Source organism: Perognathus longimembris, chromosome 21 (genome assembly GCF_023159225.1).
Source record: "Perognathus longimembris pacificus isolate PPM17 chromosome 21, ASM2315922v1, whole genome shotgun sequence".
Taxonomy (NCBI): domain Eukaryota; kingdom Metazoa; phylum Chordata; class Mammalia; order Rodentia; family Heteromyidae; genus Perognathus; species Perognathus longimembris.
In genome coordinates, this window is record NC_063181.1 from 32,403,045 (window position 1) to 32,418,546 (window position 15,502).

At 38.3% G+C, this 15,502-nt stretch overlaps 1 protein-coding gene across 1 annotated transcript in view; it reads right to left on the reverse strand.

Annotated features, from left to right (window-relative positions):
* Positions 1-437: 437 nt before the first annotated feature.
* LOC125339384 (disintegrin and metalloproteinase domain-containing protein 18-like) overlaps positions 438-15,502 on the reverse strand; it is a 47,185-nt gene continuing 32,120 nt past the window's right edge. Inside the window, exons 17-19 of the mRNA XM_048330523.1 lie at positions 13,361-13,441; positions 3,244-3,358; positions 438-604 (exon numbers count right to left, since the gene is read on the reverse strand). Of these exons, the coding sequence (XP_048186480.1) occupies positions 438-604; positions 3,244-3,358; positions 13,361-13,441 (363 nt within the window). The remainder of the gene's footprint in view (positions 605-3,243; positions 3,359-13,360; positions 13,442-15,502) is intronic.

A 15,502-nucleotide genomic window follows, 5' to 3' on the forward strand; every position in this document is an offset into this window, starting at 1 on the left:
AGCATATAATTTCACAAGACTTTGGAAGCAAGACATTTTTACAGTATTTCAGGCAGAGATAGAAGAATTATGAAATCAAAATAATTGATTAATAATAAAAATTTTAATAGAGTCCTAGATTGGGAAACTTTTTCCTTAAAGGAAATCTACTCATTACATCATTTAAATCTAAGTGAAGGAAACTATCTAAAATGCTGCATCGAGTCACATTCTTCTCTGACTTACTAAGTTCTCAGTATGAGGTGCCACACGTATCAGAAAAAGTTCCAGGGTTAACAACAGATTTGTGTTGTTTTTTTACTTTTCCCAAGATATTAACAACAAATTCTTGGAAAACAGTATTGTAGGAGCTCCATTTACATTTAAGAGTAAACATAACCTGTGAACATAGGGACGAACTGATGACAGCTGTCAGTGGCTTTAGAGCCACACGAGTTCTATTTACTCCTCATACTCTGTTCCATCTGCTGCACGATTTTTCTCGCTTCCTGTCTCTTCACGATCATAATGGCAAAAGTTATGAGGAATGGCAGGAAAATGTAGAAGCCTAGAATGAGCCAGTTGTCCCAATGCTTCCTGAAGCCTTTTTTAATCAAAAATAGATCTGCAAATATAACATCAGAGTACACATGTATTGGGAATTTAAATGACTGATATTTTTCATTGCAATTATAGAGATAGATAATTAAAATTTTAACATATTGCAAGCTATTAAGAGGAAAATAAATGATAAGCTCGGAACTCTATAACCACAATGGTACATTTTTCATTGATTTCCTGTTTGTCTTTTGTGCGTGTGTGTTGAAGTACTATGGTTCTGTACTCATGTTTTGAGTACTGTTCACTTCATGTAGCTCGGTATAACATTGATAACTTGATACTTAGTACACTACTAAGGCTAACATTAAAATTTTAGAAAAAATATATTTGACTTATTTCCTTGCTTAATCACAGTTCCTCTGCATGGAGGAAACAATTTTTCAAGTGACTTATGTTTTTTATATAGTATTAATATTAATTTGTCTAGAAAAAAACGTCTACTTATGCTGATACTGGAGCCCGTATGGACGTGTGTCTGTGTGTCGGTCTACACATTTCCCTTCTGATGGATGCATACTTGGAGAATAGTAAGTCTTGCTCTTGGCAGCTGACCAAGTTCATTTTTAGCAAGCATTCCCAGTGACTTTTTAAAGTGCAGTGACAATAACATCCCCACTAATGACCAACGGAGTCTTGATGGCCACATCACTGGCTCATTTTCCCATTGATGGAGTCATTCCTCACACAGCATGAAAGGCAGACACTGCACTGCACCACTGGATGCGGTTTGACAAGTGTGTGTCTTGTGAGATACAATGTCACAAGAGGCAAAGGCAAGGCTTTACATAAGGATAGAAAACGTCCTAGTACTAGGAAGATACAGCACTTACAAATGTACGGTCCTGTATCTTTAGTGACTGAGCTACGTTTTTAGAAATGCACCAATAGCTGACGTCATTGTTGCTCCGTCATCAGAGAGCATGCTTGCACAGGCCTACAGGGCACAGCCTCTTATACAGCCGGCCTCTGCCATGTCAGCTAGAACGCCTCAACTACAAACCTGCACAGAAGTCAAGTGTGTTGAATAATACAGATGACCAATAATAAGTGTGTAACTAGAAAAGGTACAGAAACAAATATGGTATTAAAAGATTTTTTTCTTAAAAAGACACACCTGTGCAAAGCAATTGCCACAAAGGTAGCATTCAGGACACTTGCTCAGGGCTCCTCTGCATGATGAGGAGGAAGGCCATGACTCCACATAACCAGGGATTTGGTGAACACTACACTTACGTGACACTGAGATGATGACAACATTTATTTCTTCAGTAATAAATTCACTTTAGCTTATCGAGACATTTTTGCTGCATAAAACTTTGTTGAAGGTGTTTGACTCTTGTAATAATACTGCTTAAAGCACAAACATTGTTGCCCAGCTGTATAAAATATTTCTATCTTTACATTTCTTTTTGTACCACTGTTGTGCCTTGAACTCAGAGCTTGGGATCTGTCCTTTAACTTCCTTGCTCACTGCTGATGCTCTACCACTTGAGCCACAGCTCTGCCTCTGGGTTCTTCTGATTTGGTTACTGGAGATAAGAGACTCACAGACATTTCTGTGCAGGATGGCTTCGAGCAATGAGCCTCAGATCTCACCAGTGGCCAGCTTGGATCACAATTTAATTATTTCTCTGGACATCAAATAAAACATACATTCTTTAAATCAACCAATACCTTATATCTTGCCTTCTTCCATAGGGGAAAGTATCAACATGTACCCCATCACTCCAAATGTGATTTGTTTACTATTTTTTTCTAATATACTTTTTGTCTGAAATGTCATTCATAATGTACACTGTATCCTACAGTTGCTTTTTTTTTTAACAGTCCTGGGGCTTGAACTCAGGGCCTGAGCACTGTCCCTGGCTTCATTTTGCTCAAGGCTAGCACTCTGCCAACTGAGCCACAGCGCCACTTCTGGTCTTTTCTATATATGTGGTGCTGGGCTGGGAATATGGCCTAGTGGCAAGAGTGCTTGCCTTCTATATATGTGGTGCTGAGGAATAGAACTTAGGGCTTCATGTATGCGAGGCAAGTGCTCTTGCCACTAAGGCCATATTCCCAGCACAGTTGCTTTTTTTTTTTTGCCCCCAGTACCAGAGTTTGTGTTCAGGGACTCACAATTCCTACCACTTAAGGTTCACCTCCAGCCTGGCTTTCTGTGGGATATTCGAGAGATGGAGTCAAGAACTCTTCTGCGTGGGCTGGCTTTGAACTGATCTCAGCCTCTTGGGTAGTTAGGAATATAAGCATAAGCCACCAATATCCAGCTAGGTTCTATTTAATAATCTACAATTTATTATGATATGTACTGCAAGTCATGCCTGTAGTTTTATTATTCTACATATAAGTTTGTTTATTATATTTTATTTTTTAATTTATATACTTCTACATATAATACTTCATGACATTTACTGAAACTTAAGGAAAATATTTTCTTTTAGCTTATTTTACTAGCTGGATTACAGTTGACTCAGAAAGTCTGATAACAAATATTGTATAATATTTTAAATAGCACCACCATTCACAATAACTCTTTGAATTAGTCACAATATGAATGATTTGACTAAGAACTAAATTTCTTTACTCAGCTCCACATGGGAAAAAATTCTATTCTGCTTTCAGGGTTTGATTTACACTGACCAGATTTCTGAACATTTCCATCATCAACACTGCCCCCTGGTGCACCAATCTGGAAGTTGCAGTCCGGAGGTCGATGGCCAGGGAAGCACTGACAATTCCCCAAATTATTGCATATCTGAAAGCAACACATAGGTCATCACTTTGACATGTTTTAGTGTTTTAGTATCACTTTCTGATATAAATGCCTGACTTACACAGAGTAAATTCTTTTTCATAAGATGAATATTACTACATGTTATGGGAAGTGGGTTAGGAAAAAGAAGTGAAAATCTCAACAGTATAAATGGCAACAGGAAAATATATTTTTAGAATCTGCATGTTGTTAATTTTGCTAAGACTTTCATCTTCTCCAATAATCTTTAAAACTGACATTAAGGGCTGGGGATATGGCCTAGTGGCAAGGGTGCCTGCCTCATATACATGAGGCCCTGGGTTCGATTCCCCAGCACCAGATATACAGAAAATGGCCAGAAGTGGCGCTGTGGCTCAAGCGGCAGAGTGCTAGCCTTGAGCAAAAAAAAAGAAGCCAGGGACAGTGCTCAGGCCCTGAGTCCAAGGCCCAGGACTGGCCAAAAAAAACACAAAAAACTGACATTAAATAAGGTTATGGCTTTAACACCCACAAAGAGCAATTTAAAGGTCTTCACAAATACTGACTTCTTTATTTATTTTGGAAACAACTTTTATCATCCCTCAGACATTTTCTATGTGCACTCTATTTTCTATACATGTTATAAGGCTAAAGTAAGCATCAATGAACATGGATTCTTTAATTTCTTATCTTAGCTCCTTTAGAACATTTCACAAGACTAGTCAATAACGTTCTTTTCAAGTAAGCATATTTTCCAAAACAAACACCAGATGAAAATAAAATCTTTATAACTTAACATTAAAACAAAAAAAAATTGTATCAGATTGGTAATACACAACCATCAACCTACCACTGAGGATATTGAGGCAGGAGGCTAATGAATTCCTACAGTCCGGAGACTGATTTTTAAATTTATGAAAAATATATGCACTACTAGAAGTTCATTGGTACCTTACATCTTATTATTTTAATATTAATTTAAAAATATATGTATTGAGAGTGCATCTCACTCCAGTAAGATTGGCCAGAACTGTGAATGTAAACAATAATAAGTGTCGGTGGGAATTCAGGGCAAAGGAGCTCTGTTACACGGCTGGTGAGGATGTCGGCTCATGCAACCACTCTGGAAGGCAGTTTGGAGATTGCTCAAACAACTAAACGTAGAACTACCTTATGATCAGCCATACCACTCTTGGTCATCTACCCAAAGAATTATAAGTCCAGACATGGTAAAGACACTTCCACATCCATGTTCATTGCTATAGTATTCACAATAGTCAAGTTATGGAAATAGTCCAAATGCCCTAGAATCGATGACTGGGTCAAGAAAACGCCATACATGTATACAGTGGAATTTTACTCATCCATTAGAATATTGTGTCATTTGCAGTGACACTGATGAACCTAGAAAAAAATTATATTAAGTGAAGTAAGCCAGGATCACAGAGATCTCTCATATGTGGAAGGTAGGTCTAAAATACAAGCCTATATGGTAACATATACAGGGTTTTGTGCATATGCACACAAACAAACTGATTGAAGGATGGCACACTTAGGGAAGGAGCCCAAAGTTGTAATTCTTCTGAACAACTAATAAACCACTTTAAAAAGTGAATAGCAGAGGGGCTGGGGATATGGCCTAGTGGCAAGAGAGCTTGCCTCCTATACGTGAGGCCCTGGGTTTGATTCCCCAGCACCACATATACAGAAAACGGCCAGAGGGGGCGCTGTGGCTCAAGTGGCAGAGTGCTAGCCTTGAGCAAAAAGAAGCCAGGGACAGTGCTCAGGCCCTGAGTCCAAGGCCCAGGACTGGCCAAAAAAAAAAAAAAATGAACAGCAGAAAGTAGCAACATGTTTAGTGTGGGGCACATGAAAAGTGAGAGGAAGGATAAGCAAATGCACTCATTATATTCATATTCACTGTGTAAAAACTGATCTATGTAACTTGAGGGGGAAGGGGAGGGGAAAATAGGGGAGAACAATGAAAAGGGTGGCATTGATCAAGATGCACTGTACTGATAATGTGGCACGTGGAATTGTAACCTCTTTGTACAAACAATTATACATGTGTATGTGTCTTACTTGTGTTTATCAGCATATATATCCACAGCCACAAACATATTGATGTGATGTGTTTTTTCCAAAATAATGGCAATAATAATATAGCATGAATTTATCGTCATACTTGTATGTGTAAGTGTGCAGAGTTGACTCACACTTTGCTTGTTCTAAGGCTAGGGATCAAACCCAGGGTCTTCTGTGTGCTAGGCAAGCATTCTACCACTGAGCTAACAATCTCCAGCTCAGAACTGGCAGGGTTTAAAGATTATACTCATAATATTCTATAGTCTGCATAGTCCTATAATTCTACAGAGTTACCCTGTGCACTCGTACTCAACTAAAAGCTTTAAAGTTCACTGGACACCCAACAAAAGTATCACGCAACAAAGTATTCAAACTATTATAATCTTGAATTCCACAAGATAGTTTGATTTTATACATCTGCTTCTCTTTTACTGATTGTTAATTGTACTGGTTTCATATAGGGACAGAAATGATAGAAAGGTAGAGATGTATTTGTGGTACTAGCGTTTGAGCTCAGGCTCTACAACCTGAGTCACACCTGAGTCCTTTTGCCAGTAAGTTTTGTTATTTGTCTTTTGTTGTTGTTGTTGTTGTTGTTTAATAGGCGCTCACATTTGTACCTGGGTCCAACCTGGAACAAGGTCTTACTGCATGGCAGATGGCACACCTCCATGCCTGGCTTTTTATTGGTTAAACTGAAATCTCACAAACTTTTTGGCTCAGCCGGCCTCTTATCTTGATCCTCCCAATCTCTGCCTCCCAGATAGACAGGATTACAGGCAGAGCTCTGCACCTGGTTTGACAGATGCAGGAAATCAGCTTCATTTTAAGCTTATCACACAACTGTTATCCCTTTGTGCACCAGTTTGCATTTATTTCAGTGACATAAAACAACAAAGGGTATCACTGTAATTTCACTAAACAGGGATGGTTGGTTAGAGCAAAATAATACCGGGAAATATTTCTCTTAAGTATTGACATTTCAGACCATGTAAGTAGACTGGCTGGCTTTCTAACAAGAAAAATGGACAAACCTCACAAATGTTAAACCGCTATTGGCAATATCTGTAATGTCCAGGAAAAGAGAACATAGAAAAGTAATCATATAATGTTTTGCACAGTGAAAACACAAGGAAGTTAACCTCAAGTTCCTCCATGAGAGGAAGAAGCAACAGGAGACAATATTAGAGTCTCAGAGTTGGGGGGAAAAAATGAAATTTTCTATTTCTCCTCCGGCAGAAGAGAGAACTTTATTTGGCTGAACTGCTGGCCTGCTGTTAAATCCAAGACACGTGTGGCAGGCTCTGTGGGTCTTTTTACACCAACAAAAATGGTTACTTTAGGTCATTTACATGGAAAAAAACATTTATTTGTGACATGCACAATCTCTAAATGTGCACCTCCCATCTACATTTTCCCCCCACACTTTGTGTAACGTGCTATCAGAGCAGCCCATGTTTCCTGTGAAAGCAGAACAACCACATGACTGAACTTCTGACCTAAAGTCACAGATCTAATTTCCATAGTGACATAATTTTCAAGAAACAAAATTAATAATGAAACGAATTCCTTACAATACTAGAGGCCTCAAGTTCTGAAATGGACAAATGAAATAATTTAGAGGTAAAAGAGGTTGGTGTACAGAGGTGATGTGTGAAAGCAAATATTAACTGTGTCCAACTATTATTTTCAATAATTTCCTTTGTATGGGGCCAAGGCAGATCAAGAGAAGGAATTTTTTAATGACTTATCCAAAATGAAAGGAAATGTATAAATGAGAAACAGAAGAAATAAATATTAATGATATAAGTAATAAGCATATTTATTAATAAAAGGAAAAGATGATCTCAGTAGATTAAATAATGAAAATTAGGAAATAAAGCAATTCATATGCTAGTAAACACAAGCAAAGTACATCAGAGCACAGCAGAAAAAATAATGAAAGTAAGGTATCACAGGTACACCTAAGTTTTAAAATACAAATTAAACATATATACAGAATGAGCTGAATTTTAAAATAAAACATAAATACCTCTAATTCTAGAACAATTCTTAAGTGGGTCAAATAATTGGTGTATAAAAAATAATAATAATCAATAATAATAATCAACTATTTAATTCCTTATATGAAAGCGGATCCAAATGATCTATTTTGACCGATATTTTTAGAATCAAATGTCTATAGCATCTAACCATATTTTGATCATAGAAACGACAAACTATTTTTCCCAAGTCACTTCAGGATAGTCATCTCCAAATTTTTCATATGATGTTACACTCAGAAACTGATGAGTACAGTGGCCAAATTCGTGAAAGAAAAAGATTAAGGGTTTTTTTTAATTACATTTTTATTAGCATTTTTATTACCCTTCCTTCTGGCCCATTTCCCCTCCCACTCGTCCCTCAGTGGAAGACACTGGCTTAGGCGTTCTTTAGTTCCTCCCTGTAAGAGCCCACGCTGCCACTCAAGTTTTGAGGTAACTAGTCCTACAACCATTTCTCGGACCCCTGGAGTCTGAGTCCTTTGACCATCCCCCACACTGTGTCCTGCCCAGCCTCACCCCATGTCACCAATTCACTCTGCTATGTCCCGTTTCTGGGGAACCCTGCTTGCTGAAGGCCTCTGGAACTTGCCAAAAAGAGCCACTCAAACAGACACTCTGAAAGCGCAGGGCCGGATTCCGCGTGGATTCCCACACCTGCCCTCACCACTTAGTGGAGCACCTGCCCTCCACGGCCTCAGGCACACACTGCCCGGAGGCTGAAGGCCCTGACTTCTCTAAAATGGAAATGCAGAAGTGGTAAGGGAAGACTCGTCCTCACCACGGCCTGCACTCAGGCTGTCTGGTTTCTCACCTGTCGTTTCTGTGTGACCTACTGGCAGTAACCCGCCCCCTCTGTGCTTTAATATCCACCCGAGGTTATGTCAAGGATGCGCTGAGATTCTGCACACACCTGGTGCAAGCTTCCCCTAACTACTCCTGTGACAATGGTGGTTATCTGGCTGGAGGAGACTGCATTAGACATTGCCACCACCCACACAAAGAGCCAATGGGCCGAGTGCGCTTCGGTTGGTCCATTTCCCTTTCTTCAGAAGGGAAGGGAAGGCTGGGATTGGGTACTTTCCTTATTCTACTGTTCGACTATAGTCACTTAAGCTTCGATGAGACATGTTACCTTCAAGGCAGATGGATGACGTGAAATAGAAGAAATACTCTCCCCGTGGTGGATGGGAGGCTGAGAGTCGGGTTGTCCCGTCTTTACAGAGGATAAGCCTCAGGAAAGTATGGGAGACCCATTACACCGAGGCCCTGCATCCCCATTTCTCACTCGAAACTGCTGGGTCAGAAATCTCCAACAGCAAATGTATTCTTTGGTGAATTACACCAACTATTAAAAAGAAAAATCGTACCAATCTCCCTGTGAAAAAATATAGCACCACGTATAATTAAAAAAAAAAAAAGTCTGGGGGGAGACAGGGGAAAAATGAGGGAGGAGGTAACAAGTTGATAAATGTACTCACTGCCTTACATGTGAAACTGTAACCCCTCTGTAATTCACTTTGACAATAAAGGGGGGGAAAACATCTGAGCAAATTAGGAATAGACTGAAAATTCCTCACTTTGAGAAAAAGGAAAAAATACTTTGAAAACATTTCTATAGCTAATATCACACTAGTGAGAAAGTAGAAACTTTTCAAACAAGAACTGCTCTGAAAAAGTGTCCTATCAATTCTGTTTTGAGTTCTACTAAGGACATATCTTTTGAAGAAATTCACACAGCAAGTGCGGCTGTACCTGTCTGCAATACAGTCAGGAGCCTGAGGAAGGAAAATCTCAAATATGAGACCCATATCAAGGCCCTGTCCTATGAAAGAAAAGGAGAATGTGACAGAAAAGGAAGAGAAGGAGAAAAGGAAGGAAGAAGAAAAGAGGAGGAGGTAGAAGAGGAGGAAGAAAAGGGGAAAGAAGGGAAGCAGCATTGCTGGGGCAACGGCTTGGCATTGAGGGGAGCAGTCCTGAGAGACCGGCCCCTTCTCCCGCCCTGGGGCTGAGTGGCTGTTAGCCACTCCTACCCCCTTCTGGTCCAGTACCAGAAGAGGTAGCAAACCAGCCCCACCTCCCGACTCGGAGCACCCACATGTGTGTCAAAATGGCGCTGACTGGAGCCCAGGAGGGCGGTCCTGTGGGCTGTGATCTCCCGCCTCTGGGGGAAGTTCCATGACATCACTGTGATGGACAGCTCATCAGCCTATCGCTAGTATCCAGTTAGTCCCTCCCCTTCCTGCCGCCATTACTGTCATATAAACCCCTCCCCTGAGTAAACAAACAGGAGTTCCAGAAGCTTACCCTGACACGCCCGCGTGTGTCCTGTGTCGTTCTTTAAGTGTGTGAGGGGAGGAGGGGCATCTCGCGACTATGCACACCCCAAGCTATCACATAGACCTCACTCCAGCTTTGCCACTTGCGGGATGGGCGGCTTACGGGTTAGGGTGAAAGGGGACAACACAGGAAGTAATAAGGCCCTGCACAGCCTAACTTCAATATCAAATAAAAAATACTGACTACAAGATACGCTGATAGTCATCAAACAAACAATTACACCAAACTAAATTTGCAAAACTGAAATTAAAAATTCTGGTTTATTCTTCAGAATTAAATGTTGATTCATAATTTAAAAATTCAACAGGTATTTTCTGAATTGATGAGCTAATGGATTAAGTTATGATACATTCAAATAATGTAGAAAATAAGTTAGATGAAAGTTAGCATTGATCCATGATTTTTAAAATGGCATTTAGCAAATTGAAACTATAAGAATTATTTTTATCTAAAAAGTAGCACAATAATTTTCTGCAAATATTAAAGTGAAATGTAAATTGTTGAAATATTTCCTTTCATAATGGGGAAGGGGAGACCACAATATTCACAACTTAGATTCAATTGTACACTAAAACTTTGAGTTTAAAATTCTCTTCTTAGATTGGAGAATTAACTTTTTATTTCAGCAGTAGATTACTTACTTCCATCTTATAAGTATCCTGTAAAAGAATAGCTGAATAATTTCCTAAGGAATCAGACAGTACCAATATTATTATTTATAGTCCTAGTATAATTATTACATATACAGTACACACACACACACACACACACACGCACACATATAGATACAGATCATCTTGCCAGCATCAAAGCTAGGGCAGATAGTTCAGAAGCAGTACAGAATATTCAAAATTCTAAAATTCAATTTTTCCTTCCTTTCACAGGAAGAGTTGCTAGTTTAGGGATTTCCCACACTGAATTTGCTGATAGATAGAAGAAATAATCTATACAGTAAAATGTAGTGCTTGTGTTCAATTAGTTGGAAATATTTAATCAAGTGTTATTTAACATGGTAATGGTAACAAGATATTTACATTCCTCTTACACTGTCATAAAAACATAATATGTCATGAGAACAATGCCTAGTGGACTGTCTCTCACATTCACACAATAATTTCCTAAATTTTAGTTTATTGTAAAAGTGATGTATAGGGGGTTAACAGTTACCTAAGTAAGGTAATGAGTACATACCTTGTTGAACATTATTATCCCTTCCCTCATTTTCTCCTGCTTTCTCTCCCCACTAGTCTCCTTTCTATCCCCAAGTTGTAAAGTTCATTTCCAACATAGTGTCTTGTGGTTATTGCTGTTGCACTGATTCAACCTTTGTCCTTGTTTCACCATTTTGTTATTTCCCTTTCCTCCCCAAATCAGATAAACATATATATAAGACACAGGGTACCAAAATCAGAAGCAGTGACAACAGGGAATAAGCCAAAGGGGGGCAAAATGAAGAAAAAAAGGAAATAACTTCACACAGTCCATTAAAAAAAAAAACTCTTGTTTCCATATTTTGGAGTTCACTTCAATTAACATCATTTTATATGGTCATATGTACATCTCTATTGAATGATTGTAATAAAATAAAAATAAAATTCTCTTCTTTTCCTAACTTCTAACATTAATAATCAGAGAAATGGATGATAAACTTCTAGGGGAGCTAACTAATCAAGAGTACATTAATTAACGAAAAGAGAACAAGAAGACTATGTCTGCCAATATTTCATAAACAGTGGCATTGATGACTAAAGCGTATATTAATAAAATTAGACCACAACTATAAATAATACAGTTGTTTCTTCAGATTTGTCCTTTGGGCATGAACATAGCTTCTGCTACATTTCCTTAGATTTTACTTGACTTTTTAAATTACCTTTAGTTTTTTTTCTTTTAAGAGATTTGATTATAAAATACAACATACATAGAGAAATGTAAATAAGCTTGCATAAGAAGCCAGTGCTGGTGGCACAGCCCTGTCATCCTGGTTACTAAGGAGGTTGAGATCTAAGGGTCAATTGAGGTTCAAGGTTGGCCCAAGCAGGAATGTCCATGGGATTCTTATCTCCAATTAACCACCAAGAAGCTGGAAGTAGAGCTGTGAGTGGTAGAGCACTAGCCTTGAGCAGATAATAAAAACCAGAGAGAAAGTGCCCAGGCTCTGAGTTCAAGCACCAGGAGATAGATAGATAGACAGACAGATAGACAGATGTGTATGTGAATGTATATATGTACATATCCATATATATAAACACATACGCATACATACACATATACATATGCATGTATATATAAATGTTATGTAATTTCTTAATGAATACCATGTTTTACATTGCACATTTAATGAGAAAATCCAAAATATCTGAGTAAAATAACAATTGAATCAACAATCATCTAGCAAGAAAACTTTGTATCCAATATAATAAAGTTTCAAAAGCTTGACACCATATTGCTGACTTGAAATTTTATAAAAATATTAAGATTAAAGTTTAAGACAAAATGTTTAATATAAGAAAGCAATAGGTCAGGTAACAATTATAATTACACAAAATAAAAAGGCAGGGCTGGTGTCATGTGGCTTAAGTGGCAGAACAGAAGCCATGAGCAAAAATTTCAATCAAGCGTAAGAGACCCCGAATTCCAGACCCAGTATCTAGGTGCCCCACCCAAAAAAATAGTGGGCTGGGAATATGGCCTAGTGGTAAAGTGCTCGTCTCACATACATGAAGCCCTGAGTTCAATTCCTCAGCACCACATAAACAGAAAAAGTCAGAAGTGGTGCTGTGGCTCAAATGGCAGAGTGCTGGTCTTGAGCAAAAAGAAGCCAGGGACAGTGCTCAGGCCCTGAGTTCAAGCCCCAGGACTTGCAAAAAATTAAAAAAGGTAGATATGGCATCATCCAATTACATATCCTTTATCCTCTTTTCTATTTTTGTTAACAACCTATGGTAGATAATGACATCATAGTCACATATTATATTTTCCAAACTAACATGTTTAAAATTTATAAACTTTAATACTAGCAAATGTTGGTGCATTTGTGTTTTCTTACTGTTCACCCTATTTGATTTCTTTCTATGAAAATAAGAAAACAAATTATTCAAATTTGTAAATGGCAAGAAATGAAACTGCAACCTCAACCTAACAAAACATTTTGATTCCATTACCTGGTTAAATTTTTTAAAAAGTAAAAACTGTTTTTTGCACAAGATTAAATTTTCTGTTGGATACTTTGCCTATATTGCTAACACGTTTTAATTCTGTATTCTCTGTAATTATGTATCCTCATTATTTAGTGTCTGAGGGAGGATATAATATATCCTCAAATATGCCTTTCTTTATGATGAAAACAATATTTTTCATCTGAATATAGTGCTAATGACAAATTGTTGGTGTTTACAATAAATCCAATACACATTCAATCCAATGCATTCAGGTTTGGATGACCTCAGACAAATTCAGTTTAAAAGTAATATAGCTGACCAGGGTCCTCACTCAGGATGTCCATTGCATTCCTCACAGTAACATGCCATTTGGAATTACAAAAGGAAAGATCACTCACCCCATTTCCTTTGCATTTTTCAGTGGCATTGCAGTTATATCCCATTAAATGAGCTCCTCTGCAGGTTTGGTTGATGCAATACTAAAATAAAACATACAGTATGCCACAGTCACTCAGAAAGTCCATGTAAAATGAAGAAAACTCAACTACTTGTTACATCATGGTGAACAGTGCACACGCTGAGCATCTTACACAAACCATGATTCTGGCAGACATTCCAATGTAAATTTTCAATTGAACCCATACCTTGATATGGGTTATTTAAACATAACATAATAATTGAAGTACAGTATTTTTTTTGCAGGGGGTAAGGGGACACAAGCAGTGTAATTCTTCAGAACGGCCAAATCATAGTTTCTAACAAAATAAACAACAGGAAACTCGTACTTGAAAAGGTTGGAGGGGTCAAAGGGAGAGGGGTCCTTAGAAAAAAGAAAGAAGTAAAGGACATCCAAACTAGAAACAAAGAAATTATATTGTCCATGTTCATATGTAACAAGATCTTATATATAGAAAATGCTAAAGAATTTGGATGGAGGGGGGTGGCTATTAGAACGAATAGGCATATTTAGCAACATTGCAGGATATAAACTCTCCCCCCAAAAATCAGTAGCAATTCTGAACATTACGAACTACGCCACCCTGGTGTGTCACAGGCGTGCATGTTGTGCTAGTCCATTCACAGCAATTCTGCCCAGCTACAGATAAACAAACTTGAGCTCATGTTGACTTTTAGTATTGGAACAGTTCAACTCCCAATAACAATTCTGTGGCAAACCTAGTCTTGAGTCCCACGCAGTGGTAAAGGACTGGAGGTGACTACAGATGGAGGGAAAATAAGCGGACTGCTTAGAACTTGAAAAACAGACAGAAAGGAAGCCAGATTAGGGGCACTAACATGAGAACAACAGGAATGCAAAGTGCCTAGATTTCCCAGGGATTTCCTGAAAGATTTACGTGTAGAAGAAGGAAAGTAGATACTGGTCTCACAACAGTGATTTTCATCTACAAAAACCCACTCAAGTGAAGCTTGAAAGTGTAAAACTACTAGAAGAAAATGCAGGGGGAAAGCTCCAGCGCACTGGTTTGGCAATGATCTTTTGGATATGAATTCAAAACTATAGGCAACAAAAGCAAAACTATAACCAATGAAATCACTAAACTGAAAGTTTCTTCAAAGCCATGGGCATTGTCAACAGAATGAAGAGACAACTAATTGAATGTGAGAAAACCTTTGTTATACCATATATATGATAAGAGTTTAGTGTGAAAAATATTATAAACAAACCCATAATAAGAAAAAAAAATTCAAAACAAAGTTTATTAATAGATTGGTAATTCTCAAAAGAACACTTGCTAATAATCACCAGGTAAAGATGAATGCTCATAATCACTACTCATCAGATAATGCAGATTTTACAAAAAACAACACAAGAAGCTATCACCTGATTCCTAGAATAGGTTTGTTTGTCCCTTTCATGCATTTTTGTTGTTATGACAAAGCTGATGTGCAGGGGGTCACAGTTACATAAGTCAGGAAAGGGAGTACATTTCTTTTTGAACGATGCCACCCCTCCCTTTGCTCTCTCCCAGTTTTCCCCTCCCATTCCCACCCCCAAGCCGCATAGCTCGGTTTCAACATAGTGTCTAGTGAGCACCATTGCTGCATTTGTTCACCCTTTGTCCCACCATCCCTGTGTCCCCTCTTGTCCTCCCGAAGACAGATAAATGAACAAACTAGACAAAAACAGCAACAAAGTGGGGGGGTGGGGCATGTATGTGTGTTTAAAAGAAAAGAAACATTCATACACTGTTGATAGGAATGTCAAGTGGTGTATCCACTATAGAAAACTGCATGGAGCTTCTCCTGGAACTAAAGCCAATCCTCCATGTATATGCCAGCCCATTCGTACATTCTCCATCTCCTCACCGGCCTTTAGTATTACCACTGATTTTTATCTTATATCCCACAGGATATATGTCCAAAGAAACAGAAATCGGAATCTCAAAGAGATTCTGCACCTCTCTTCACTGATGAAACCTTCACAATAGCCAAGACATAAAGTCAATCAAAATTCCCAATAGATGAAGAAAACATGATATAGGTATGAAGGCACAATAGTTAACCTTAAAAAAATAAAG